Genomic DNA, 27,653 nt, shown 5'->3' with positions numbered 1-27,653 from the left:
AAACAGTAGAGTTTTCATTTCAGGGCGTGGAATCGCAATTTCTCCACAAAGCATTGAATTCTTTCTGAAGCTCTGCCTCACAGAGCACTTTTGCTAGAGACCTGTTGCCTGCACTGAGCACATCCTGGCTGTTACTGTGTAGCCCCTGATGTGACTGTGGGAAAAAGCAGGCACGCAGGCCCTGCTCCCAGGGCATCCAGGCCTAAAGCTGCTTGCTAAACTGAGACGGCGGCCCTCTCTAACGCAGGGCTGGGAGGGGCGCTTCCCTAACTCCACAGTTAACAGAGAAACCCTGTCTCTTTCCAGAGCCCTGCACAGGCGGCTTCAGCAGCATCCAGGTGGACAGCACAGAGAAGCCAGTCTAGGCCTGCCATGGTGCCATCACCCTGGCCCATGGGCCCTCAGCCACCGGACAGGGAAGGATTGTCCCTCCTTACTGAATAAACAACATCAGGGGCCCATTATTCTCCATAATTACTGTCATATAACTCAATAAAACTAAATGCTTTATTTGTGCCACCACTCAACAGCAAGTTGCCTTAACACTCCACCATTGTGCATCCATGGAAACGGCTGCGCCAGGCAGCGGAGCGATGACACTCTTGGAATTTTCTCCCTCTTGCACCCCTGTTTTCGAATAACTATCCTGTGAAAGGAATAAGAGTGCCCTGCTGTAAGAGGCTGGCAGGCGCTCCCACCTGCTCTCCACACACACCAGCAAACACTAGAACAGCCGGTGTCATCAACACCGGGAGCAACCGGCCACCCAGGGCCTTCTAGGTGGTGCGTATTGTGCTGAGCAATTTCTCCTTAAAATGTCTAATCTTGTCTTCAACTCTGAAAAAAGTCGGCTTTCTTTTAGAACGGCTTGGCTTTTACAGATGAGAAACTGAGCCAGAAACTCTAAGGACAATTGTAGGAGGTGACATGGTTAGCAAGTGACAGCTCTGGATAGGGCTTACCCCCAAAGTCTTAACTCTCAGGACTTGCTCCTTGAAGCAGTGATCAAGCCAACTTACTCCAGACCTGTGGATAGTTGGAGAATATCTGAAATGCATCTCCGTCTTTGCCTTCTTCCCTGCTCTCACTCTGGATGCTGGAAGACTTCCCCGAGAGGCCCCTTAGTTTCTGTGGGGGCTCTGGACTGTTACTTAGTGGGCCCTTCACTTCTTTACTTTACCATGGATACTGAGCCAGGGCTTGCCACCCAAGGCACATAATGAGCCACTTTATTACCGTATCAGCCTTTGGGAAAAGAAATGTAGCTTTATTTTGTGAGATTGATCTACAAGGAGACAGGGGGCGTGTGCTCTCAGATCTGTCACCTCGACTCAGGATTTGGGGCAAAATATAAGAGGTTAGGGAGAGCAGGTCGGCATGCGGAAATGCCAGTGGGACAGGTTTTGATTGGTGGGCTTTAAGCACTTATGGTAAGGTTCTAAACATTTATGATAAGGAATTTTAACACCGGATCTTCCTAGATGACAGACCCCTTGCTTCTGATAGGAGTCCAACTTTCAAGTTCCAGTTATGCCCTGGTCCTTTGGTTCCATGGGGAGGAGAATCTTTGTTTCCGCGGTCATTTCAGGCCGTGATTTCTTCTTCTGCACATGCTCTGCCTACGTGACTTTGCAAATTTTCTGAAAGACAATTCTTAATCACTCTCTTGATAAGAAATGGAGTCTGTCAGAACTGGCTCTAGTGAGATCATGGTTATACCATGTCCAGACCTCCATTCACCCCATCCTCATACTTTATAACAAAGCTCTTGCTTTTCTCTCTTGAACTCCCATTTCCAGAAGAGCAGAGATGCGGGTCCAATGACTCTTCTCGTGCTCCATGCTTTAGGGAATCAGCTCAGACTAAGTTACCTCTGGTCCCTGGAACCCAACATGACGTTGGCCTATCTGCCAGGCTGGCATCTTTCCTGGCTTAGGTCTGGTTTCCAAGGACAGATGATTCAGATGACGACAGGCTGAGATGATCGCACTGTTATCAACACAAATCACAGGGCTGCCATCCCACTGCTCGGACACAGTGGTCAACCTGCAGCACTACCAAGGCTGCTATCAGCAGAGAGAAGCACTCCATTCCTAGAAGTGGGTCCACTCTCCTTGTATCTGCCTAAACTCAGGCAAAAGGAGCAAACTTCCTTGCCCATACAGTGCTGACCATCCCAGAGGGCTTTCTGCATTTGTGGGATTTGGATTATATGCGATATAAGGCAGGAGGATTGAGGTGTTTTGAACTCATGCTCATCATTATAAAAGTCACCCCTTAACTAGTCATCCCTCTGGAATGACTGTCTTTTCATTTTACTATTATTAAGACTTTTATTTAGAGTAGTTTTAGGTTCACAGCAAAATTGAGAGGAAGGTACAGAGATTTCCAATATACTTCCTGCCCCCACTCATGCACAGCCTCCCCCGCTATCAACATCCCGCACTAGAGTGGGACGTTTGTCACAATTGATGAGCCTACAGTGACTCATCATCATTCAAAGTCCGTAGTTTACATCCGGGATCATGGATGGTGGTGTACTTTCTGTGGGTTTGGACAAATGTATAAGGACATGTATCCGTCATTAGAATGTCATACAAAGTATTTTCACTGCCTTAAAAATCCTCTGTGTTCTGCCTATTCATCCCTTCCCCTCAATTCCTGGCAACCATTGATCTTTTTACTGTCTCCCTATTTTTGTCTTTTCCAGAGTGTTATATAGTTGAAATTATACAGTGTGTAACCTTTTCAGATTGGCTTCTTTCACTAAGTAATATGTATTTAAGGTTCCTCCATGTCTTTTCATGGCTTGATAGCTCATTTCTTTTTAGTGCTGAATAATATTCCATTGTCTGGATGTACCACAGTTTATTTATCTGTTTACCTACTGAAGAACATTTTGGTTGTTTCCAAGTCTTGGCAGTTACGGATAAAACTCATATAAACATCCTTGTGTAGACACAAGGTTTTTGTGTAGACAGAAGTTTTCAACTCCTTTGGGTAAATACCGAGGACCATAATTGCTGGATCATATGGTAAGAGTATGTTTAGTTTTGTAAGAAACCAGCAAACTGTCTTCCACAGTGGCTGTACCATTTTTCATTCCCTCCAGAAATGAATGAGAGTTCCTGTTGCTCCACATCCTCACCAGCATTTGGTGTTGTCAGTGTTCTGGATTTTGGCCATTCTACTAGGTGTGTAGTGGTATCTTATTGTGGTTTTAATTTGCAATTCCCTAATGACATATGATGTGGACCATCTTACCACTGCTGTCTATTTAGCACTGTGTTTAAGCTGGAAAGACCCTGAAAGTTTGTCTCTAAAGATAAGGCAATACGAACTGTTAAGATTACCCTCAAACAAATGCTACCTTTCCCCTGTCTCCCTCCCTTCCTCCCTTCCTTCCTTTTTTTCTTCTTTCTTTGCTTCCTTCCTTTTATTTTCTTCCTTCTTTCTTCTTTCATTCCTTTCTTTCTTTCTATTAAGGCTTCATAAATGTGCAAGGCTCTGAAAATCTAGTTAGCGAGGAACTTGAGGTTTAATGTGGAAGCAAGATATTAGCTACTGGTACTGTCACTACTAATACAATGGGGTAAGAACTACAAAAATTCTTAAAAGTCAAGGAAGGGAGAGCCACCCCTCCCGGGACAGGTGTGCCTCAGGAGGCTTCTCAGGAGGGATGAGATGTGCACACACTAAAGATGGAGCAGAAGCCTCAGATGCTTCTCCAATTTAACCATACAAAGTAAGTTATCTTCTCAGATGTGAAACACTACCAGGATGTGGCTACCAGTTTCAGGAATGAAAGAGCCAGTATCACTACAAATATCACAGAGGCTAAGAAGAAGCAAGATTATGAACACATTTACACCAATAAATTTGACATCGAGATGAACTAGAAGAATACTTTGGAAAACACAACTAACCGCAAGAGCCAAAGAGCAGACAGAAAACTCAAAGAGCCTTCTATCTACTAAGGAAACTAAGCTCATAATTAAAAACCTTCCCCAAACAGAAGAAAACAAAAACCTCCAGCCCAAGAGGGCTTCAGTGGTAAATTCTATCAAATATTTAAAGAAAAATGTTTTTAAAAATCTTACATACAAACTCATTCAGAAAACAGATGAAGAGTGAATACCACCCAAGTCTTTTTATAATGCCAGCTTAACCGTGATACCAAAATCTGACAAAGATTAGAATATAAGAAAATTTCATAAACATAGATGCAAAAATTCGTATTAAATTTAGCAAATGGAATCCAAAAGCATACAGGTTTTTTTAAACCATTCTCATTTTGACAGGCGTTTCACCATATTTGACAGACAATTCACCGTAATTCACTATAGTAACAGAATTAACAAATTATATAGTCATCTCAGCAGATATTGAAAAAGCATTTGACAAAATTCAACTTCCATTTGTGTGAGAAATCTCAGCAAACTGGGCATGGAGGGGTGCCACCACTGTCTGTTAAGGGGCATCCATGAAATTCCTGCAACTCATGGTTGAGTACTGAACGTTTTCCCCACAGCAGTGGGCACACAGCTAGGTTTTCTACTTTCATTTCTTGCCTACGTTGTCCTGGGGACCCTTGTTAGTGCAATAAGCAGGAAAGAGCAATAGAGGCATAAAGATTTGGATAAGAGGAAGTAAAACTCTCTTTATTTGTAGATTACATGATTACTTACCTGGAAAACCCCAAGGGAGCTACAAGAAACTAATAGAAGTATTAAAATAAATTTAGCTATGTTGCAGGATACAGTGTCAACACATAAGTTTATTGTATTTCATTATGTGAGCAACGAACACTTGAAAACTTAATTTTAAAAAGTCCATTTTTAATGGCAGCAAACATATAAAAATGCTTAGGGATATATTTAACAAAATATGTGTAAGATCTTTACTTTGAAAATCACCATACATCGCTAAGAGAAGTTAAAGAAGATTTAATAAATGGGAGATATGAAATGTTAAGGAAATGGAGGATTCAATAGCATTATGATGTGAATTCTCCCCAAATTGCTCTATAGATTCAATCTACTCCCAAAGTCTTGTCAGACTTTTTTAATAGAAATTGAGAGTTGGTTCTCAAACTTATGTGGGAATGTAAAGGACCCAGAATAGCCAAAACAATCTTGCAAAAGAAAAACAAAGTTGGACAACTCACATCACGATTTCAACATTTCTTACAAAACTACAATGATCAGCACACTGTGGTTTTGGGATGAGAATAGACAAAAACCACAGCTGGGGGCCAAATACAGCCCACTGCCTAGTGTTGTGGAGACATAAGAATGACATTTACGTTATTAAAGTTTGATGAAATCAAAACAATAATAACATTTTGTGACACACACAAATGATGTGAAATTCACATTTCAGTGTCCATTACGAAAGTTTCACTGGGACACAGTTACACTCATTCCTTTGTCTATTTTCTGTGACCGTTTTCACAGCACAAAAGACTTGAGTCTTGGCAACGGAGACTATATGGCCTGCAAAACCTAAAATACTTACTCACTTGTCCTTTACAGAAAAATATGCCCATCCCTGAACAAATAGATCAAAAGAATAGAATAGAGAGCCCCAAAATAGGCCCACATAAATGTCATAAATTGGCTTTCAACAAAAGTGCCCAGGCAATTCAACAGTGAAAGTCTTCCTAAGAAATGGACCCACAGTGGGTAAGCGCATGGAGACCTGAACCTCCATACCTACCCTACACCCTGCACAAAAATAATTTGAGATAGATCATAGAATGGGAGAAAATATTCACAATATAGTATCTGACAAAGGGCTTATATCCAAAATGTCAAAATGCATAAAGAACTCCTGCAAATAAATAATGAAAGAGAACCAACCCAATTTTAAAAGATGGACAAAAGACTTCTATAGCCATTTCACAGAAGAAAAAAATGATTAGCTAATAAACACACGCAAAGTGTTCAGCATCATTAGTTATCAGGAAAATGCAAATCAAAATCACAATGGAATACTATTACACAGTCGTTAGAAAGGCTAAAATTAAAACCATCGACAATGCTGACTGTTATTGATGGTACGAAACAACTTGATCTCTGATACATTGACATTGGGAATGTCATATAACACAGCCATTCTGGAAAATAGTTTTATTTTCTTATAAAGTTACACATACGCCTATTTTATGCAGCTAGGTATTTATTCCAGATGAATAAAAACATATTTTTACAAAAAGATTGTACAAGAAAGTTCATAACAACATTATTCACAAAGCCAAAAGCTGGACCCAGCCCAAATGCTTGTCAAAATGCGAATGGTTTAAAAAAATTCTATATTAGCCATTCAAATTTGATTTTCCAGTACAAAGGAATGAACTATCACTTATGCAACCAGATGAATAAATGTCCAAAATAATATTTTTCAAACTTTAAATAGCTAGGCACTAAAGACCGTGTACTGCATGATTCCATCTAAACGAGGTTAAAGAACAGGCAGAACTAACCTATGGTGGCAAAAATCAGAATAGTTATTTCTTAGCACAGTGGAGATTGATTGATAAGATGGGGAAGCCAAGAGGGAAGCTTGGCTTCAGACATGTGTGTGTCATGGTTTTAACATGACTTTTACAAATAAATCAAAACCTAAATTTTATCTTCCTATACACATATATACACATGTATATACTTATGCATAATAAAATTATATCTAAATTTAATTAAAATTATATACTAGTATGGTATAAAATTATATTTTAGTGTATATATACTAAAATATATACTAAATATATATTTATATATTAAAATATTATATACATTAAATAATATTTATATATGCTATATACTATGCACACACACACACACACACTAAAAGTGAAAGACAAGATATTTAGTCATATCATTCAAAGGTCTTTCAATCTCCTGAAACAAGGCTGCTCTCAACAGTTGCTCTGTAAACCGATACAATACAGTATACCAAAGTGGTGGAATTTTGTTATCCACTGAACTATGTCCCCCTCAAATTCGTATGTTGAAACCCTCAGCCCCAGTGTAACTGTATTTGGAGACAGGGCCTTTAAGGAAGTGGTTAAGGTTAAATAAGGTCATGAGGGTGGGGGCCTGATCCAATAGGACTGGTGTCCTTATAAGCAAAGGAAGAGGAAGAGACCCAGGGATGTACTCACAGAGAATGACCATATGAGGACACAGTGACAAGACGGCTGTCTGCAGCCCAAGGAGAGAGGCGTCAGAATTAACCAAACCTGCGGACACCTTGATCTTGGACCTCCAGTCTGTGGCACTTTGTTATGACAGCCTGAGCCAGCTATTACAAATCTGCTGAGAGTTGTTAAGGAAGGCGTGATGCTGTAGGATAGGGGTTCTCTGACTTCTCTAAAGGGCCAGACAGTCAATATTTTAGGTTTTGGGACCCAGCAGTCTCTACGGCAGCTACTCACCTCTGCTGTTGCAATGGGAAAGAGCCACAGACAAAACGTGTCAACTAGTGGGAGTAGCTGCGTTCCAATAAAACTTTATTTGTAAAATTAGAAGTCTGGCCAGCTGGCCATTGTTTGCCAATTCCTACTGTGGGAAAAAACAAACAAACAAACATAAGGCCAAATATCAGTCCCCTTAATGATCCCCGTATTCAGAGAACAGGACTTGTTGGCATTCAGAGGGGTGGAGGGAGGGGGAGAGCTGTGGCCAGGCACGGTGCCAAGGACCAGCTTCCGGCTCCATCCATGAACAGCCATGGTCAGCTTTAGCCTGTTGAGGTCGGCAGCAGCCTGTGAGCTCCTTGAAGCAGGGACTCTCTTTCCCACAATGTACATAATTTGTATTTACTCAGTCCCAAATAAAATGCTAGGCTCTGAGTGATCACCAAACCATTTTTTTTAAGTATGAATAGATGACTCTTGGGACCATGAGTAATTTACAGTCACTCGATACAGTGGTACTTAAACTGGAATGCACATTAGAACTGCCTGACCTTCTCCCAATACAGACCCAGTCCTAATGGTTGCCTATTTCTAGAGATGGAGCCCTGGGAGACATATCTTGGTACGAGCGCCCCCTGGTGTTATTGGTGAGCAAATGTGTGTAGAAAACTAAAATAGACCATCCACTGTCAGTTATAGAAACTTTCCCAGCATCTAAGAGTCTGGCACTCTAAAATATCCACGGAAATAAAGTTCATGTTTCATATTTTGGAGATAAAAGCATGTTCTTAAAAAAAAGATGCACTGCTCAATAACTCCTGCCTCTAACATCTTTTCTCACTCAGGCTTCGCTCAGCTTTTGTATTTTGATGCGTTCCCACCTTAGATGGGGTAGCTGTCTGGGCAGGACAGGCTTTGGAAGTGGAGAGAACGGGTGTGTGTCCCATTTTTCCCTGCTGCTACTTGAGTAATACTCGAAATGCTCCTCGATACGGCTGAGCCCAATTTTCTGTAAACTAATGGTTTTAAAGCTTACTTCATAGGTCATTGTTGGTGTGGAAGAAAACGTATGCAAAGTTCCCAGCACTTAGTAAGCTACAAATCAAGGTGAATGACAACGATGATGAGAGGATGACGGTGATGGAGAAAGTGCCATCCTGGCATTGAAAGTTGTGGCTTTAAAACTGTTACAGCCTTTACTGTCTCCACTTCATGCTCAATGTTTTCATTTGTAAATTTAAAAAACAACTCAGTTTATCAAATCTTGGAATCATAAAGGTCAGAATTCAAAAGACTTTAAAGATCGTCGGATTTATCTCCTTGCTTTGCCAAGGAGTCTATTAAATCTTAGAAGGAGAGACTGAGTCATCTGAAGTAGCTGGATGAGATCTCCCTTCTGCATCCTTTTTGATTTAGTCCCTTTCAGTTTTACTTGAAATGATAGCACAAAGCCCCAAGACCTGTGGCGTTCTTTATAACCTGGTTAGGAGGCTGGAGGTTGGTAAGAAGCAGAAGCTGGAAGACTGAGTTTCCATTTTGAGGAAAGAAAGGGAGGACAGTGGTATGGATCATTTCTTTAACAGCCAGCCCTTGAGGATTTGGGATGCTTTGGGATGAATCAAGGATGAAGATGCCACACATTTTGCTTGGAAGGAGTTCACAGCCCAGGAAAGCTGCAACATCCAGATGAAGGTGTGCAGCAGAGAGAAGAAAGTGTCAGTCTGTGACTGGGGCTTTGGGTGAGGCTGCCCTGGGAGGGGGCTTTGAGCTAAGCCTGGAAGTATGGATACCATTGGCGAATGGCACTTGAGGGAGGGCAACCCAGTTAGAAAGAAAAATACCAGCAGACGTAGAAGCTAGAAAATATCCAAGGAAATTCAAAGTGTTATTCTGATTGAAACATAGTGCACTTGCAGGGGAACAGGGACGTGGGATGGCAGAAGAAGGTTGGAGGATGAACACCACAATCCTAGCACCGGGCAGGTTGGCCTTTTGTCTGTGGACCAACGCTTCCCAAACCGGGTTCCATGCGATATTTGTGCTGGGTGATATGTTTTTTGATGTTCTGCAAACATTGCCCTTTCCCCCAACCCAATAACAAGAAGGTGGGAGGGTAGGGTGAAGTTTGTTGTCAATCCCAATATTTGGGAAATGATGGACTAGTAAAGTTAGAGGTGTTTCTTTTATATGTTACTCTTCAGACGGTCTGTTCTATCCACTGGCTTTGGGAATCTCCATGAGGACCTAGTATGCAGCATTTCCCATCGACATGGGCTTGGAAATTGATTCTTCTGCCATAATCCGGGAGATAGAGGTGTTCCATTTCAAATTGTGGGGTAAAAAGAAAGCTGCCCTAAAGAATGTTTCAAAACCTGCAGTTCCACTGACTGGCTTAGCAACAATGGCTAACATAGCGCTCCAGGGGCCTCGTCCCCAGACTGGTACAGAAACATCCAAAGGCCCAGGACTATTTGCTCCTTCTTGTTCCTGCAGGTGAAACTCTGAAGGGCCCTCCTAGGGCTGCAGAAACTGACACCCCAAGGCAGCGGAGTCCTGGAAGGTCCACTGGGACCCTCTGCTCCCACTGCCACTCCTGTTGGAGCCGAGCAGTCTGCACAGGGCCTCCAATTTGCTGCTCAAGTCGCTGCCCCTCCTAGTGAGGTGGGCAGAGGCTGAAGGCCAGGGGCTGTGGCTGGGACCAGGGCTCACGACACGTGCTCTCTGGAGAGTGTGGTGAGGAGGCCTCGAGAGTGACTTCTCCTTTAAGAAGTAGCTTCATGCTTGAGATCAGGCCTGTGGGTGGGGCCCACACCGAGATGGAAGAGGCACCAAGGTTTCTGGCAAAAGCTTCTGTTTTTTTAGCTTGTGGGACTGAAGTGTGTGTGTGTGTGTGTGTGTGTGTGTGTGTGTGTGTGTGTGTGCGCCCAGATCCAGACAGGGATTCATTTTGAATCCTAAAAGTAGAAAAAGGGTTAATTTTCACATGAGGTCACTGTGAGGATAATATTCCATGTGTTTCACTGTGTAACCGGCCAGTTGGATGGACCCCAGCTGGACAGAGGTGCACTGGGTACAAGTCAGTCCGGGTCACACTGACAGCTTTGCATGTGGCCTGTCCTCTCAGAGCCCCTGTCCCCGACAGGCTCCGTCTGCCCGACCTGTGCCTTTAACGCAGATGGAACCTCTGTCCACACAGCACCCAGCATCAGCTCTGTTCAGAGAGACCAGCAGCCTCTCCCCTCCTCCCTAAGCTGCCTCCCTGCTCCTTCTGGCCGTTAACTGGCAGCTCCCACCTTCGTGCCTCAGTGCCTATTTCTAGTCCCACATGGACCCTCTGGGCTTCGAGGAAGAGTTGACATCTCTCCTCTGGCCGTCTGCCTGCCTCCAGATGTGGCTCAGTTGTGTTCTGGTTCCTTCTGCTCCCTGCCTCACAGGGGCTTGAGTCCGGCCTGGGGATGCAGGTCAGACGCTGATCCGCTTGACGTAGCTGAGAGGTCCCGCAGGCCCAGGCGAGGGCAGTGGGCCTCAGGTGGATCAGGGAGAACGGAGCAGAGCTGGGCAGGACTGGCTGGGTCTTCTGGAATCTGGAGAAGAGACTCCTGGGCCAGGGCTGAGAAGGCCCTGCGGCAGACCGTGGCTTCCACATTTCCGCCTTGAAGGCCGGGAAGGCGAGAGGCTGGGGCCTGCCTCCTGGGGAGTGGGACCCCGTGAGCTGGGGTGTCTGCAGTTTCTGAATCTAGTTGTAAATCCCTAGTTTTTGATCTTTATCAGATTTTTTTTATTGTTCTCACAAAACTTCCTAATCTGGAGGAAGAAGGAACCCAGTAACTTTGGCAAATGCTTGAAAGTCAGAAGATGTGGCAGTAACGACTTTTTTAAAGACCTGTGTGTGGATTTTATCAGGATTGTGTTGGAGGCCAGGTGATGCAGGTGAGGGCGGAGGAGGCAGGCGGTGCTGTGATGAAGGAGGGGCGTGTCAGATGCCCCGCAGATTTGCTTTGCTCAAAGCTTTGAAATTCAAAATCCACAGAATCAAGCATGCTCTTGATTTAATATGTCAGTAAGTAGTGCCACCCCACTCTCTGCCCTCTGGAGGGGCCCTGGGGGATCGTCCTGGGACTGTGCTGGGAAGAGGCAGGAGCTCAGCTTCGGGGCATTCCTCATGGCTCTTTCTGGGGTCGAGCAGTGTGAACACCAAGGAACCTGGGGCTCCTTTCTCTGGCCCCGTCCCTCAGGTCACCTACTGAACTGGACCCCTGAGATCCACTGAGACCACACAGAGAAGGGTCACATCATCTTCTTGTGGCCAGACGCTCCCCCCGGGGTTGAGGGAGATGGGGAGTGAGCACCTGGGAACCAGAGACGGGCTTGGGGCTTTGACCCCTTTTTTCATTGAATTCTTCCAATGGCCCCATTACACAGTGATTGCGAGTATCCCCACATTATAAGTTAAGAGACTGAGGTTCATACCATAAATGAGGCAACTGACATTTTACCCACATCTGGGGCCCACAGAGCCCAGTCCTCTCCACCCCTTAAAGGAATGGTCTCCGGAGAATCGGGCTGGGTGTGGGTTTAACTATGACCGACTCCACTGGCAGGCCTTTCCCCGTCTGTGGGGGCAGCAAGGTCAGAGGTCCCGGAGCAGAAGGAGGCAGTGCCTTTCCAGAACTGGGGAGGACCTTGCCTGGGGGCATTCAATGGCCTTCTGATGCCAGGAATCTGTGGACAGAGAGGACGAGCGTTCAGGCAGGTCCAGTAACAGAGAAGGGGTGGTTTGTGCAACCACAGGCCCCAGAGACAAGATCTCATTCGTTCACACTGCTGGCTGAGGTCATGCAGAGTCAAGTGCCCTGGGCTTGTCAGGATGACCTGCTTCTAGAAGTGCACAGGATGGGCCTGTCAGGGAGCAGCCACACTGGCTCTCCTCCTTCCGGCTTGCCCAGAGAGAGCCTCGCTGGCCTCTCTGGCTTCACCAGTCCTTGTCTGGGTTTCACTCTTCCTCCCCAGTTCTGGGATAACACAAAAATAATGATGCCTATGGCTGTGTTTGTTAAGAGCTTATTTACCACGTCAATTCTCAGGGCAATCCCAGCTAGAGGGACCATCATCGTTCCCCCTACAAATGGAGAGACCCCGAGGGGAGAATGTAGGTTTCTTCGCTACAAACTCCCCATTGGCCGCCACTTTCCCATCCTAATCCCTCAGTTACTGTCCTAGGGTGGTGATGGGTCCCCAGTGGGAGGCAGTGATGGTCACATGGCTATCTTTCTCCTAACAGAAAGACCTTCCCTCATAATTAGCAGCCACCTTAGTCAAAGAAAACAACAAGCATATTAATAAATATTTCAAACATTTCTACTGATTCTATATCTCACAGCTTTCAGAGGATTAAAAAGCAGCCATGGATAGGGATTTTCAAGAGAAAATTGTATGTCCATGGTTCCCAAATCTATTTTCAAGTCATATTCTAAGCCCCAAGTGTCAACTTGTCATTTGCTTATGGTGCTCAAGCTTTATACTGATTTTCATTATTCTAGTTGCACACTTTTTAAAGAGAGCGTAAGACCAGTTGAGCTCAAAGGAGTGTTGTTACATATCTCAGACTCTGCGATCCTGAACTGGGGTCTAAATAGCATGTGGATTTGGGGGAATAATAAGAACATTCTCTATTTGTGTGTCCACTCACCAGCTGTGAGCACGCAGCAGATGAACTGGAGGCCAGGAGGACATTGGCAGGTGGACTTTCCCAGTATCTACCTGAGGCGGAGGGCTGCAGTAGGTGCCTCCTCATGGCCGCAAAGCGTGGCCAGCATCCTGTAAACTGTTACACATGCTCCCGTCCTCCTGTAGGAACGTGAACAATGGGCAGGAACCCACGGTGGCAGTTCAGAGTCCTTCTCGAGAAGTTCAAAGTTGCATTAAGCTCATGTGCTCTTGTGTCTAGGTAAACCTGGGCTCTCTCGGCTGCTAAGTTTCACCACACAGCCTGAGGAGCAGCGGGAAAGCTGGTCTGCTGAGAGAGAGTGAGAGAAGGCCCCAGGATTCGAAAAGCGGAGGGAGAGGCTGAGAGAATAAGACTCAAGTTCCCAGTGGCGTTCTAGTTCTAGGATGCTGTCCGTCCTCAGTCGGGCGGCAAGGTCCTCTGGCTCATAAGGAGAATAAGGCAGATAGAATGTTTTCAGGCGAATGCTTTCTCTGTGGAGCATTGTTACTCTTTTCAGAAAAATTTTCTTTGGTCAGTCCATTTAAGGTCAAACCTCAGATCAACCCTTGCACCACCCCCCGACCCCCTAATCCCAGGAGGCTTGGAGAGGAATTGCTGGTTCTTGCCCGAAACATGAAAGCTGGGAGGAAGAGGAGAGAGAGACAGAACCAGGAGGTGATGGAGGGTGTCCTTCATGCACCCATTTCTTGGCCTTAATTAACCTCACAAAGTGCTTGAGAAGAGTGAGGAGTGTAGGCATGTGTGTGTACCCATGTGTACATGTGTGCACGCTCGCTACTATAACCTGGTGCAGGGTCTGGGTTGACGTGGTGGGAAACTCGAGGCTAGTCTGAAGAGGAGAGCCCACCAAGGCTGAGAGACGTTTACGGGAGGAAACTGGGTAGAGCTGGTAGCAGTTACAGCCTCTGCAGTTGGGGTTGGAGTCAAATTGCACTGGATTTCTGAGAGGCTGGACACAGACGCTTGAACGGGTTTCTGACCGCTGCATCTGGAGGCCTGCTATGGGAGGGCTGAGCTATGGTCCAGTGCGGCAGCCAGTGGCTGAAGTAAGGGGCAGTGGTAATGGAGAGATGTGCGCTGTTTGTGGATGTATCTAGAAGGTTGCATCAGTAGGACATAGTGAAATCCTGATGTCGGAAGAAGGGAGAGCAGGAGTTGGCGAATCCCAAGTTTCTGTCCGGGGGCGCCTGGTAAGCGGTGGTGCCTCTGCCTCCCGTGGGGGACTCAGGAGACAGAGAATGTTTTCAGGGAGCAGGAAGCTGGTGAGTGTAGGTTTGCATCACATGGAGCTCCAGATGCTCTGAACATCCCCGTGGGAAAGTGACCAGTCGGCTATTAGTTTCGAGATTCAGGGGGGACACTTGGATTGGCAGCATAGACTTGGTGACAGAGATTTGTACTTTGAGCCATGTCTGAAGTTTCCCAGGAAAAGCCCTTTAGTGTCAAGGCTGGACTTATTTCCAGATGAGCGCATTGGGTGGAGCAAATAGGAGGGAAGATTGATTGATTAACAAAGACACCTTGGAAGGAGGGAGGGCAGGGCTCTGCTCCAGGGAAAGGAAGTGAGAAGGGGAGCAATAATTCAGGAAATGTGCAGAGGGCTGCTGTGAGTGTGGCAGAACCTATCCAGCAGGACTTCCTTCCTGCTTCCTCATCCTTCTGGGGTGCCGACCGCAGACGGTGCCTCTTCAGTACCGCTCAGTGGTTCCCCTGGGGCAGCGGTGCTCACCAAGGTTCAGGAAGAAGTGACTCTCCTAGGTCCACGGGGTAGCATGTTAACTGAGCGGCAGATCACTTACTGTCAAAGATAGCCAAGGCTTAAAAGAATCTGGATTCTTACCTTAAGGTGAGCAGAACTGGACCCTGGCAACATTTACTTTGCAAATATTGAGTGGACAGATATTAATTCAATAGACATTGTTTGGAAACATCTCATGTTTCAGGCACTGTGCTCCTTGTTCTGAGGGATAAGTCAGACAGATAGTCCCGCTAAGATCTCATAAATTAGAGGAGTGATGATATAGGAAAGGGGTCATGTACCAGGCATGGAGCCTGGAGACAAGGAAGAGGCATGGCCTGGAGCTGAACCTAGAGGGAGCCGTGGTGGCTTCACGAAAGGAGCCTTGGAGGCCCTGCTGGAAGCATTGATGGGGTACGGTTTTTGACGTCCTCTTGTACCACGTGAGGGAATTTGAAATAGTTCCTATGTGAAATGGGAACCACTGGCAGGTTTAAATTGGGAAGTGATAGTTAAGTCATATGCTTTAGAAAGACTTTCTGATAACCAGATTGGAGGGGAGAAGCCTAGATCTGCGCGGCTTTCTGGAGGGCTGAGGTTGCTGATGTCTGTGGGTACCTGATGGGGGTGGCCAGCCAACATGCACTGCCAGGACGTGGCCAGCAGGTGGCACTCGAACACTTCATTTATTCAGTTTCTGGCCGAGTAAGTGCTCTGCTGTCTTTTGTTAGTGTTTTATTTTGGTGTTTTTGTTTTGCGTGTTAGTGGTGGATTTTTGTGTCTGCCTCATGCCCTGTACCCACCCAGCTTCCTTTCAGCATGGTTTCTTTTTTTTCCCCCGAGATTAACCGAAATAAGAAAGGGCAGCAAAACAGAGAAAGCAAGTGCTCAGTTTCAGGAAGGACGAGGTGGTGTTTGGAGCAGCTCAGTAGGCCCTGCTTTGCATCTCCAAGCTTGAGACCAGACTCTGTGACCGCTGCTCCACCCTGGGCTCAAGGTCATCAATGCCAGCAAGAGAGACCTCAGACAGGTGGAAGCCCAGGCTCCAGAAACTGGAGGTGGATGGGTTCCCCTTCACTATGCACCTGGTCCACTTCTGCCAGCATCCCAGGTGCTCCACCTGTTTAAAGGGCACCATTCAAGATGACATAATGGTCAGCCTTCACCTTAGAAATCCTTTGGTAATGTTCTCTGTCTGTTCTTAAGGACCAGAGATTTGCTCTCTCAGACAATAATTTCTCCCCATGGGCTCCTTTCTTTGTAGTAGAAAGAGAAGGCTCGCCAAAGGCACATCCCAGTAAGGGGGACTCCGGCCCTGTTCTGCCATTCACCCGGTGTGCAGCCTTGGCATGTCACTCAACCTCACTCATCCTCAGTGGCCTCACCTAGAAAATGATTTGGCTACTGTCCCCTGTCCCTGGGGTGGTGAGAATAAGAGAAAACTAAAGCAAGTGTTGCCATCTCCCTTCGGAAGTGTTTTCAGTCATTTTTAATCCTTTGAAGGTGTCTTTGAGTGAGACATTGCGCTCCTATCTTCTTTACCCCTTAATGCCTATAGGACCCGGGGCACTTTACTCTTCCTCTCTGAACTGCAGGTCCGGTATCTGCTCTCCATCTGTAAAGTATGGACAAGAATATGAATCCTCTAAGGGTTCCAGTAGTTGAAATAAATGTGTAGAGTTGGGCTTAGCCATTGCAGTGGATTAGCACCGTATCTTGGACTCTCACCTGATTACTAATCCATGCATGACGACAAGACCTATTTTAAACTTTAACAAAGGGACCTAATATTTTTCGTTTACCAACTATCAGATTCTATTCAGAATACGGCCTCATAAACATTTGCTCATCAGTTTGAAGGATGAGATGTTTGGGACGCAAAGCAAACCTTCCTCACAAGTGAAGAAGGTCCTTGCACGGCAGAAGAATGATTCCAGATCTTTCTCACTCACTCTTAGTGACTCAGCCCCACATCCGGGCTGGGATGCAATGTGTTGGCTTATCGCCAGCTAGACATTAGAAGGAGAAAGTCAGAAGACCCCAGCTTTTCCTTCTGCTTCTAAACCATTGACCAGCTGTGGGGTCCTGGGCAATTGACTTCTCGTCTTAAAGGGGCCACTGTTTCTTCTCTTTGAAGCAAGTCTGTTCCTTCCTAAAGTACCTCCTGAGGCTGTCGTGATGATCAGATGGAAGTGCTGGGTGTGAAAACACCTGTTAAACTACAGGATCTCTGTGGATGTGGCTGTTCATAGTGGGTCATTTAATTCTCAACAGTTTGCAGAACCTTCCTGTCCTGGTCTTAGGCCAGGGACCTGGCAGGAGGCAGAATGGGACACAAGTCGAAGTCCATTATTTATTAAAAAAAAATGACCAGGAAGGAATTAAGATTCTATTTCCCTGAGGAATTTCTACCGAACGGGAGTGTGATTTCATTTTAAAGCTCTAAAACGAGTATACTGATGAACTATATCCACCTGGCCTTCATTTCTCTAAATAAGTTTTATTTACCTTGAAAATCTGTTTCCTCCGTGGGTGCTGCTGTGAACTTCTTCCTCGCTCACAAAACGGATGTCTTCTACCCACTTTACATGTCAGTGTTGTATTGATTTGAAAGGGCCCTGAGCCTGTGAAATTGTCTGTGGTCTTCAAACTCTGCAAACATTCCTGGCTTTCTTCTGGAAACACAGCAGGCAAGCACATAGACAACATCAGCGCTGCTAACTTTCCCTGATTATTGTCCACTGCATACGCGGTTTTTACGTAGACCTTATCCATTCCTTGTCTTTAAGAATCATTCCCAATTTTGACAGACATATCCTATCTGCATGCAAAATTTTGCCAGTTTTCTCACAGTTTCATTTTAAGTTACCTTTCTTTCATCCCTGTCACAATTATAACTATTTTTGTGTTACTACTTTTAAAGTTTTCACTATTTATGCATTTATAAGACACAATGAAGCTTATGTATTTGGAAAACGCTTCACGTTTAAGCACCACACCACACTACACCACATTGCCCAGTAGAGAAGATGGGATTTTGTTCTCGAGGATGCCCTTCTTCCAATCTAAGGACGGTTTTATGTTAAAAGTTTGTAAGTAGAAAAAACTTTACACTCTAGTCCATCCTTATTTCATTGAGTTTTAAATCAAGAATGGAATTTTACTTTTATCACATAGCTTTTCCACACTTAAGGAAGAGATTATATAATTTTTTCCCTTTCAGTCCATGGAAATGGAGAATTGTATTGGTCAGTTCTCTAAAATTGAATCACCCTTGCATTTCTAGAATAAACTCCCCCTGTTCATGGTGCTAGACTTTGAATGGCCTCTGGGTTAGGTTTGTTAATACATATTAAGAAATTCAATATAATTATTTTTAAGTGCAGTCGGCCCATAGTTTTTCTTTTTTGTCTCTTGTTTGGGTTTGGGTCTTATGTTTTGCTCTCTTTACAAAATGATTTGGGAAATTTTCTTTCCCTTCTCCCTCTTTCTCCCTGCTCCTCCTCGTCCTACTGATCAGAAATACTTAATACTATTCAAGCAATCTCTTGCTCAAAGATTTGTTAGAAATCGCCTGTTAAAATGACTGGGTTTGGTGCTGTATTGTAGGGAGACAGTTCTCTGAAGATTGTTCCGTATTAATTGGTCTGTTTAGAATTTTCTCACTATTGGAGTCAGCTGGGTAATGTATGGTCTCTTCCGGGTCTTTACATTGACTTTCATCAAGTTCAGCAAAGTCTGATCTTATCTTCTTTCACTTCCCCTCATGTCTGTAGCCACTTCCTCATCATCAGTTACTATTATTAACAGTTCATTGTTTCATTGTTATTGTTGATCTTTAATATTTGAAACCCAACTCGGATTTATTAATTAGTTCTCCTACTTTCTCTTTCTAAGTAAATAATTTCTGCCTTTATCTTTATTAATCCTTTTGTTCTGCTTTCCTTAATTTTATTTCTCTTGTTTCTTCTAATGTCTTGAGTTGAATCATTAAATAATACGTTTCCATTTATACTTGCTAATTAATATACATACTTATGGCAGAGAAATTCCCTCTGATGCTTCTATAGGAGCCTGTGGGTTCTGGCATTTCCTGTTCTCCTTCTCACGATGTCCAGACATTTTACACTTTCAGTGTTGAGGTTTGGATGAGGTCTTTGATCAAGTGCTGTTAAATAGAAGTGTCCTAAATGTCCTTGTGGAAGGCTTTCATAACTGGTCTTGTACTAATTTTACACTTTAATTTTTAAGTTTTTCTCGTTGTTAGATGTAGCATTTCTCTTCTTTTGGTATTTAGTGAAGTTTTCCTTGTGGCCTAATGAAAGGTCAATATTTAGGGACTGTTACATGGACACTTGAACATGCTTGCGTATCTTCTGTTTCCGTGGCATGCAATCAGACATATATTAATTATATCCCGTGATTTGAGTCTTCTGTATTGTGATGTATTTTGACTCCTTTGATCTCTTAGGAAATGAGAGAGACATGAATTAAAATTCTGCCACTGCTGTGTTGGTATTTGTCCATGTGCTGTCTTTAGTTCTTGCTTTATAGATGTTGAGTCTAAGGTACCTGGAGCATAAACCTGGGGTTTGTTCTGGCTGAAATTCCCATCCTGGCTCTATTACTATTAAGAGTTTGGCCTTGGTTGAGTTATTTCCTTTAGCTGAACTGTCCTTGTCTGGAAAATGGGATTATGACTCAGACATTGCAGAGTTGTGACGGAGATTAGGAGCAAGGCCTGCAAGATGCCAGGGCCACAGAGGATGCTGATGAACTGTTGTGGTTTAATTGTTGCTGTCGCTATCCTCGTAATTGTACTGTTGGCAAACACAGTGGTTAGTTTTAACCATGAAGGTGTGAGCCAGAGAACACTGCTCTCACGGTTTCTCCACTTCTCTGGAAGTTATTTGTGTAAATACTCCCACTCCAAACACTACTGTTAATGCCACTCAGACTATTTTAATTGCTGTGGCTCCTCCTACTACTGTCACTAACTCTGCTGCCGTTACTGCTAATACTTTACGAATTCTACTTTTTCTCCTATTTCTACATTAATATATCTTCTACTGCAACTGCTTCTCCTGATGATATTAATATGTTGGTACTGCCATACTGATATCGCCAGCCCTGGGGAAATCCGGCACTCACCACTGTGGCCCGGGTTTGTTTTCCCATCAGGGAACCACACAACCCATGTGTCAGTTATCACACTGTGGCAGCTGTGTGATGCTGAAAGCTCTGCCACTGGTGTTTCAAATACCAGCGGGGTCCCCCATGGTGGACAGGTTTTCAGTGTAGCTTCCAGGCTAGACAGACTAGGAAGAAGGACCCGGCCACGCACTTCCAAAAAAAATTGGCCATGAAAACCCTGTGAATAGTAGCAGAGCACTGTCTGATACACCCCCAGAAGTGAGAGGATGACACAGAAAGACCAGGCAGGGTTCTGCTCTGCTGTCCACATGGTGCTAGGAGTCAGAATCCACTTGACGGCACTAACAACAGCTATTGATATTACTACTGCAATCGTGGCTAATGAATTACATAAACAGGAACATTTCAGTATAAAAGGACGTGGGACTGGGAGCTGGAAGGTCAAGCATGATTCTAGTTTTGCTACATATCCTGAGCAGCTCCCTTGCTCTCTCTGAGCGTGTTTCCTCCTCTGATTGACAAGGATGCCACTACTCCCACAGCCCCTCACAGATGTGCCACGAGATTCAAATGAGATAACATCTGGGAAAGCTCTGCCAAGACTTTGAGGCGCTAGAAATTACTTCAGAGGTCATGAAATCTCAGTTTCTTTCTTTCTTTTTCCCATAAAGACCTGGTCTTGTGTGTGTGCGTGAGTGAGAGAGAGAGAGGGAGAGAGGGGAAGAGAGACTGGGAGAGATTAATATTGATGGAAAGAGTCCAGGACTGACTACCCCAGTTTCCACCTCTGGTCCCAGATCAAATGCGTTCCTGCTGAGAGAGGATCAGGCTGGGCTGGAAATTCTGGAGCTGCATCGACTCTATGCTGTTCCTGGACAGAGAAATTAGGTATGTGGAGGCCAAAATGTGAGTGTCACTCTGCCCTTTAGAATATTGAATCTTAAATTTCCAGCATTACATCCAAGATGGAAATATGTATCCATAGATACAATAATCTGGTTTAGGTTCCAAGATTTATTTTCTCATAAGTGAGCCTGAGAAGATGGCTTCTGCCCAGGTTTCCAGGAGAGTGGGGCTACACACCAGAATGAGACTTTTCTTGCAAGAAGGAATCATGTGTGGTTTTCATTAGGGCTGTGAATTCTGAAGTCACTGATAAGCCTGTTGTTTCCCAGGGAAATATGCATTTAAAGGGTTTCCAAGCCTTCCAAACTTCAGGACAGAAGTGGTCCTATGTCTGTGCCCTTCTGTAGTGCCTAGAGGCCAGAACTGGAGTAGTAAATGAGCTATGGGCGTCCAATCATGGGGGGTCCATGGTGACTGGGATGCTTGGCCCAGTCCTGACCTCTCTGAGCTTTCATTCCCAGCATTTGTGCATATTAAATGAGATTATGCATGCATAGATGTTTGAAACAATGCATGCACACAGTAAACACTTAACAAATGTTATTATGAATAAAATGAAGATCATAATCTTTATCCTGCAGAGGGCATGGCTATAAAAGAGAGTGAACACCCGCCTGCATGTTTTGGAAATGTTAGCATTTTCTGTTAGATGTTTTATCATGAGAGACAAACACTGAGCATGAGACTAGAAGATGATGTTTGTGGTGCTGATGAGAACCAACTGGAACATTAGAATTTTGGAGGAGTAATTGGGAGAGAGAGTTGTGCAACTTTAATTTATTTGCACTTACATGTGTGCACTGGCATGAACACACACGGGTACACACACACAGGCTACAATTTTGCATACCAGAAGTTGGCTCTCTAGGAGCTAAAGAAGTCGCTTCCCACTGTGTGCCTCTGGAGGCAAACTGCTGGACAGCCTTGTTCAGTTGGGGGCAACTGGGCTGTCCCGGTCACCCTGCCCAAGGGAATCACAGGCTGAGCTGTGGTTCAGACGACGCACATGGACGTCTTTGTTCCTGGCACACACACTCTAGATCAGGGAAGGTGTCCCTGGGTAACTGATCAAGAAAGTGAGTGCTGGCGCATGAGGAGTCTGCAGTGAAACAAGATCAGATGCAACGGGTCAGATGAGGGGGTGGTAACAGATAAAGATGACTTGATCTTGACTTTTATGATCCTTGGTCTTAAAAATCACTTTCTTAGGGCTCACCTGCCTTTAAAAAATAGTATTTTTACAACACAGCAATCTACAAATTTTTTTTTTTTGGAATTGTAATATTTGGTCATCGAATTCCACAGTTGGGGAAATGGAGCTTCGACATGAATAATTTTCCCGGTTTTATGAAGCTCATGAGAGGTGGAACCAACGTGTGAGTGGCATCAGAGTTGATGCTCTTTTTCTCTCTATCATTTGACCTGAGTGTCCTAAATTTATCCAAGCTTTCAGAGATCAGCAATGGGTTGGTTCCTTCTTGAAGGTCATTTATGGCAGTGTGTTTGTTAAACTGTTGCCAGCAGGCAGCCTCTGGTGCTGTGTGGGTGTGTGTATGCACACACACTGAAGCACTGTGTATTTTTGAGTGGGTGATGTTTACCTGAGTATGCACCTGATTCCATTTAAGCCAACCAGGGGCCATTCCCACTGAGCTCATCCAGCGGGGGAGGATGTTTGGTATGACACATGTGATTGAGGCAGAGTTGCGTTCTGTTGTATGATGGTGCATGATTCCCTTTCATTAAGCCCTAGAAATGTCTGTTTCTCTTCAGCCTACTTGAAGGTTTCACTTTATTAGATATTGGTTAATGATCACCAAGTCATTTGCCATTAAAGGAAGTTGTTCCTCCCTGCGCTTAAAGCTGGTGTGCAGGGCTGATGGGAGAGTGACTGTGTCTGGACACAAAGCGTGGGCGTCCTGGAAGGAAGGCTGAAAGTACTGAGGCGGCAGAGCATGCAGCCTCGACCCCTCGACTTGCACTCCCTTAATACTGGTTCTGTTGACTCAAGATCATTATTATCATTTCCCTGGATGGAGGTTGTGTCCAGCCTTGTGGAATGTCCCATTTGGACACATAAAAGCACATGCAAGCTGGAGATAGTCTGGTGCACTTGCACTGTTGCTCTGATCTTCCTTATAAGAGTACAATTGACCTCCTGTCCTTGAATGCTGAGACAAATCGTGCACTTCCGTAGTTGCATGCCTGATTCTCCAGGAGCAGTAAACCCTGACTTTGCTTGAGTCAGCCATTGGGAGGAGACTTGTAGTTCAATTGTAACCACCAAGCACCAAGCTCTCAGGCTCTGGAATGCGATTTGTGAATGGCTGTGCCATGCCTGTCGTGTCATCTTAGCAATGCTGCAGCTGTCGGCTATGAGAGCAGCTTGCCGTCTTCTCCAGGTTGAGGCTAATGTCAGAAATTTTACAATAAGTCTGGGACAAAGTTTAAGAAGTCGTGATTCTTTATCTCATTTCATTTCAATTCTACAGATGTTTAATGAGGTCCTACTATGTGTAGAGTGTCCTGGGAAATATAATGATGGCCAGGATGTAATCCCTCCTTTTGACAAGTTTAAAAGATATTTTGATCACCTAGTCAGAAATTCAATTTGTTTCTGCATGACTTTAATGACTGAGTTCTTTTCACCCAGTACCTACCATAAGCAGACAGTCAATTTTCTCCCCTCAGTGTGTCCAGGAGCGAATGGATGGACTATGGCAGCCTATTATTCAAACAAGGACTGTGCAGCTCTCTTGTTTGGTGGTTCTCAATCTTGATTGCACATTAGAACCTGGGGAGCTTTTAAGCATACCAAAAGCAAGGCCACACCCCAGAGAACTAAGTCAGGATCCCTGGGGCTGAGACGTAGGCAGCAGTATTTTCTTTGGAGCTTCTGATGATATCAATGTGCAGCCAGTATTGAGAACCAGTGCTCCAGGGCTTAGTGAAAACAACAGGTGTGTCATGTTAGAGAAACCAATTTTACTGCCTTCTGAAACAGCCAAGTTATTTATTTTTCAATAGCTTGGTTTTGCTATAGAGTGTTATTTTTGGATCTTCAACATTCAGCAGTAAAAAAAATCCTTGAACTTGAGGGATACAGAGCACTCAGCAATGTTTAATTTCCAATATGCATTCACTTACCATATTCAATAACTATTGGCGAGGGCTTACTTTGTGCTGGGCGTCGTGCTGGACAGAAGATGACACAGCTGACCTCTACATAGGAAGTCATCACTGGTGCATGAGAGAAACACTGAAACCCTTGACTCCAATCCAATGTAAATGGAGGGAAACCCATTTTATAGCAATGGCCCAGGTGAAAACTGCATCCATCCCAGCCCTGTATGAGGTCTGCAGAACTCCAGCCTCAGATGATGATATCTGATTCGGGCAGCGACTCCCACCACTCACCTGGCGGCTCTGCTCTCTCCTCAATGATAACCATCCCTGTGCTTGGGCTTAGAGACATGTTTCAGGCCCCTTCTGCTTGAAAATTCATGCCCCTCACCCAGTGCTATGCTCTTTTGCACTCATATAAAAATCTGCAATTCTGTTTGGTAGGTATTACTATAAATGTATTTCAGGGATAAGAAAATTTTGTCTTATTAGTTATTTTTCCCTTCCTGATTATCAGCCTTTTTCATGGTCCTGCTTTGGGTGAAGAGACCTCCTCTTCCATTGCTGACACTGTAGAACTTCAGCAACCACACTCCACTCCAGCCTCCTCCTCATCTGAAGAGAGAGGAAGGTTTGTGCAGGGCACTAACTTCAGTCCAGGCTGCTGATAGAACATTAGCAGAATGAACTAGACAAGGAGAACTGGGCTGCCGGAGAACTACTTACAGGCCCCACCCGAGGCGTGTTGGGTGGGCCTTCCCCTCAGCCAGTTAGAGCGCAACCCCAGGTAACTGACATATTGGCAACCTCCCAGTATTTTCTCCCACTGAAATAACTAATAATCCTTACTTCCTCCTAACACTCCATTTTAACCTCCCCAAATCCAGATATTTGTGCAATAGTTTTCAAGCCTCAGGTTCTGCAAAACTCCTTTGCACTTAAAAAAGTAAAGTCTATTTATTTATACCAGTTAATTCACTTCTATTCCTTTGGCATTCCATCCAATGAGTAGCTAACCCAGGTGGGTCTCTCAATCGTGACTTCTGGCCGTAGGTCCATATCGGGGAATGTGGGCACTTTGGCTATATATTTGACACATCATTATTTTGGGGGTGAAGAGGTTACCTTCAAAAGAAAAAATTACATGGAGCAAGGAAATTTGTTGGGAGACTGAGTTCTGCTTTCTGCTCTCCCTCAAAGTTGCTGGGGGAGCTGCTTGGAGTCTCAAGGCCTCGATTTCCTCATAAGTAAAATGAGAGGTTGGAGTCCCAACCCAGACCTAACTTGAGTTTTGAGCTCTATGCAGGAATGATGCGAAAGCGCACACAAAAAATGCATCTAAACTCGGTTAAAGACAATTGAAGCACCAACAATTAAGTGGCTTATCCAGAAGCCTTCTAAGGAAGTTCTAGATAGTTCTAGAGCTTTCTTTCAAAAATAGTCCTCTGCCCCCAATGACAGCATCTCTTGACTATGTCAATCTGAGCATGATACTCAATGCTTCTCAATCTTGTATCTCCCAAACATCACTTGGGGATTAAATGTAGACATCTGTTACAAGTCCAGCTCAGAGCAGGTGCACAGTAATGTGACTGCTGTCTTCCAATCTCTCATATGATGGGAAACTCCAAGGAGCAGTAAACCCTCCAAGGACTGGACATTCCTAAAAGCGTCTGCACACGATGCTGTCCTCTGTGTCCAAGGGGTCAGCTTCCCGACAGTTGTAGGTGACAGATACTTGCACGAGTTTGGTGGCTGAGGAACGTTGCCAGCTGTGTGTTGACTTTAAGAAAAAACAGAAGGAGAAGAAGAGCAGTTGGGCTTGTTCTCTTGAGCTTTTTTGGCTGGCTGCTTCCTGCTTCATAAATCTGGGGATGGAGGGGGGGAGTCAATGAGCACTTCCTGGTCCCTAGACTGTTGGGGGGGAGCCACAGCACCTTCTGGCCAGCTGCTGGGTCCATCTGCAGCTGGGGCTGCCTCCGTGATCTATGGCCAGAGTGCTCCGCAGCGAGGCCTTTATTGCTGCTCCCTGGCAGCTGGTGTGAATGGGAGTGGAAAAACACACCCTTCTCTTCCCCAGCGTCGGGAAAAATGCTCCCGGAGACAAATACACACACACACATCAAGTCTTCCCTTCTGATTGCAAGTCTCAGGCCTGTGCTGCAGGCCCTCTGGCTGGGGCTTTTCACTTTTGAAGGCCTGTCTTTTCACTTGCGAGTGGACGAAGCCCTCTATGATGTATCAAAATTGTTTGGCTTTCAAGTTTCCAGCCTCTAATGGCGTGAGGAGTCCCAGGAGAAAGGGTTGGTCTGGAATTAAGAGGGAAAAACACTTTATTTGCATTCACTTTGAATTTTAATTTCAAAAACATTCTTTGAAACCACAGATCGCAAACAGCTATTCTGTCAGTCATCAGAAGCTCTGCGTTTTACTGGACCAACTTGGTAACTCCGGGGCCTGGAACCCGGGGGCCTGTGCACCTGCAGCTCCAGCCCCAGTCCTTAGGCCCAGCACACAGCAGGTCCCACTGGATCTTGTAGAAACGGCCCCGCGTTAAAATACGCTCCCATCCCTGAAATTTCAGCGCCTCAGTTAAACAGCAAGGCAATTCTGATAGGAGCTGAGCTAAAGAGCCAGAACATGCGGGCATTTTTTCTTTCATTTGCAAGTATTTGTAATTGTACTAATAAATGCCAAGCACTCTTGAGTCTTTGATTAAGACAAATCCCAAACCCTGAAGGGGCTCAGAGCCAGAGGGGGAAGGGAACTCCGTGCAGTGGTTTGGGTGTAGAGGGACCGTGGGGTACAAAGAAGGAAGCCGCCGGGCCTGCTGTGGGGAGGGTGTCAGCAGAGGCCCAGGTCCTCTCACACAGCAGCAGGAATGTGGGGTATGAAAGACGGAAGTTTCCAAGTCGGAATAGCCCAGATTAAATGCTGCTGTCTCCATCAAGTCTTTCCTGCTATTCCAGCCAAAAGTGATTTTTCCTTTCTCTGGGCTCCAATATTTTAGTTTCTAGAACATATTTTTACTAGTTCCTGGTGGATGTCTTGTGTTTGTGACCCGTCTTCTGTTCTCACTTCTTATACTTGGCAGGGTCGATACACAGCATGTTTCTTCCTTGCCTGAAGAAACAGCCAGGAGGAATCAGCCTCACTCAAGTTCTTGCTCAGATCCTGGTGCCTTTGGCCTCCATTCCATCCCAGGGCCTGGCCAGGTCAGGACCAATCTGAAGAGAGCAAAGGTGGGGGCTGAGTCCATGGCCTGCAAAGCATCCTTAAGGAGGCTGCCATCCTGATGAAGTAGGTGTTTACGGAGGCCTTTCATCCTCACACTCTCAAGCTGGGAACGTGAGAGCTCATGTGAAGAGAACATGCACACAGGAATCAGGTGAGCAAGGTCTGTCCTGGTACATGGAGCCCAGAGTGAGGAACCCAAGATTGACGGGACAGAATGTATCCGATTAGAAGTCGTGGTTCATGGGCTTCTCATGCTCCCGCTGGGGGACACAACCTGATTGCTCCAAGCTTCGGTTTCTTCATCTTTAATCGGCATTTGTGAACTACACTTTGATAGTATGGAGAGGAGT

General features: G+C 45.0%; 1 protein-coding gene across 1 annotated transcript in view; it reads left to right on the top strand.

The window, feature by feature from the left end:
- The window catches only part of RNF144A (ring finger protein 144A), a 169,720-nt gene extending 142,512 nt beyond the window's left edge, over positions 1-27,208 (top strand). Inside the window, exon 8 of the mRNA XM_070512662.1 lies at positions 27,161-27,208. Coding sequence (XP_070368763.1) covers positions 27,161-27,193 — 33 coding nt within the window. The 3' untranslated portion in view covers positions 27,194-27,208. The remainder of the gene's footprint in view (positions 1-27,160) is intronic.
- The last annotated feature ends 445 nt before the right edge of the window (positions 27,209-27,653 follow it).

The sequence above is a fragment of the Equus asinus genome, chromosome 6, assembly GCF_041296235.1.
Source record: "Equus asinus isolate D_3611 breed Donkey chromosome 6, EquAss-T2T_v2, whole genome shotgun sequence".
Taxonomy (NCBI): Eukaryota; Metazoa; Chordata; class Mammalia; order Perissodactyla; family Equidae; genus Equus; species Equus asinus.
This window is presented reverse-complemented; position numbering and strand designations above follow the sequence as displayed.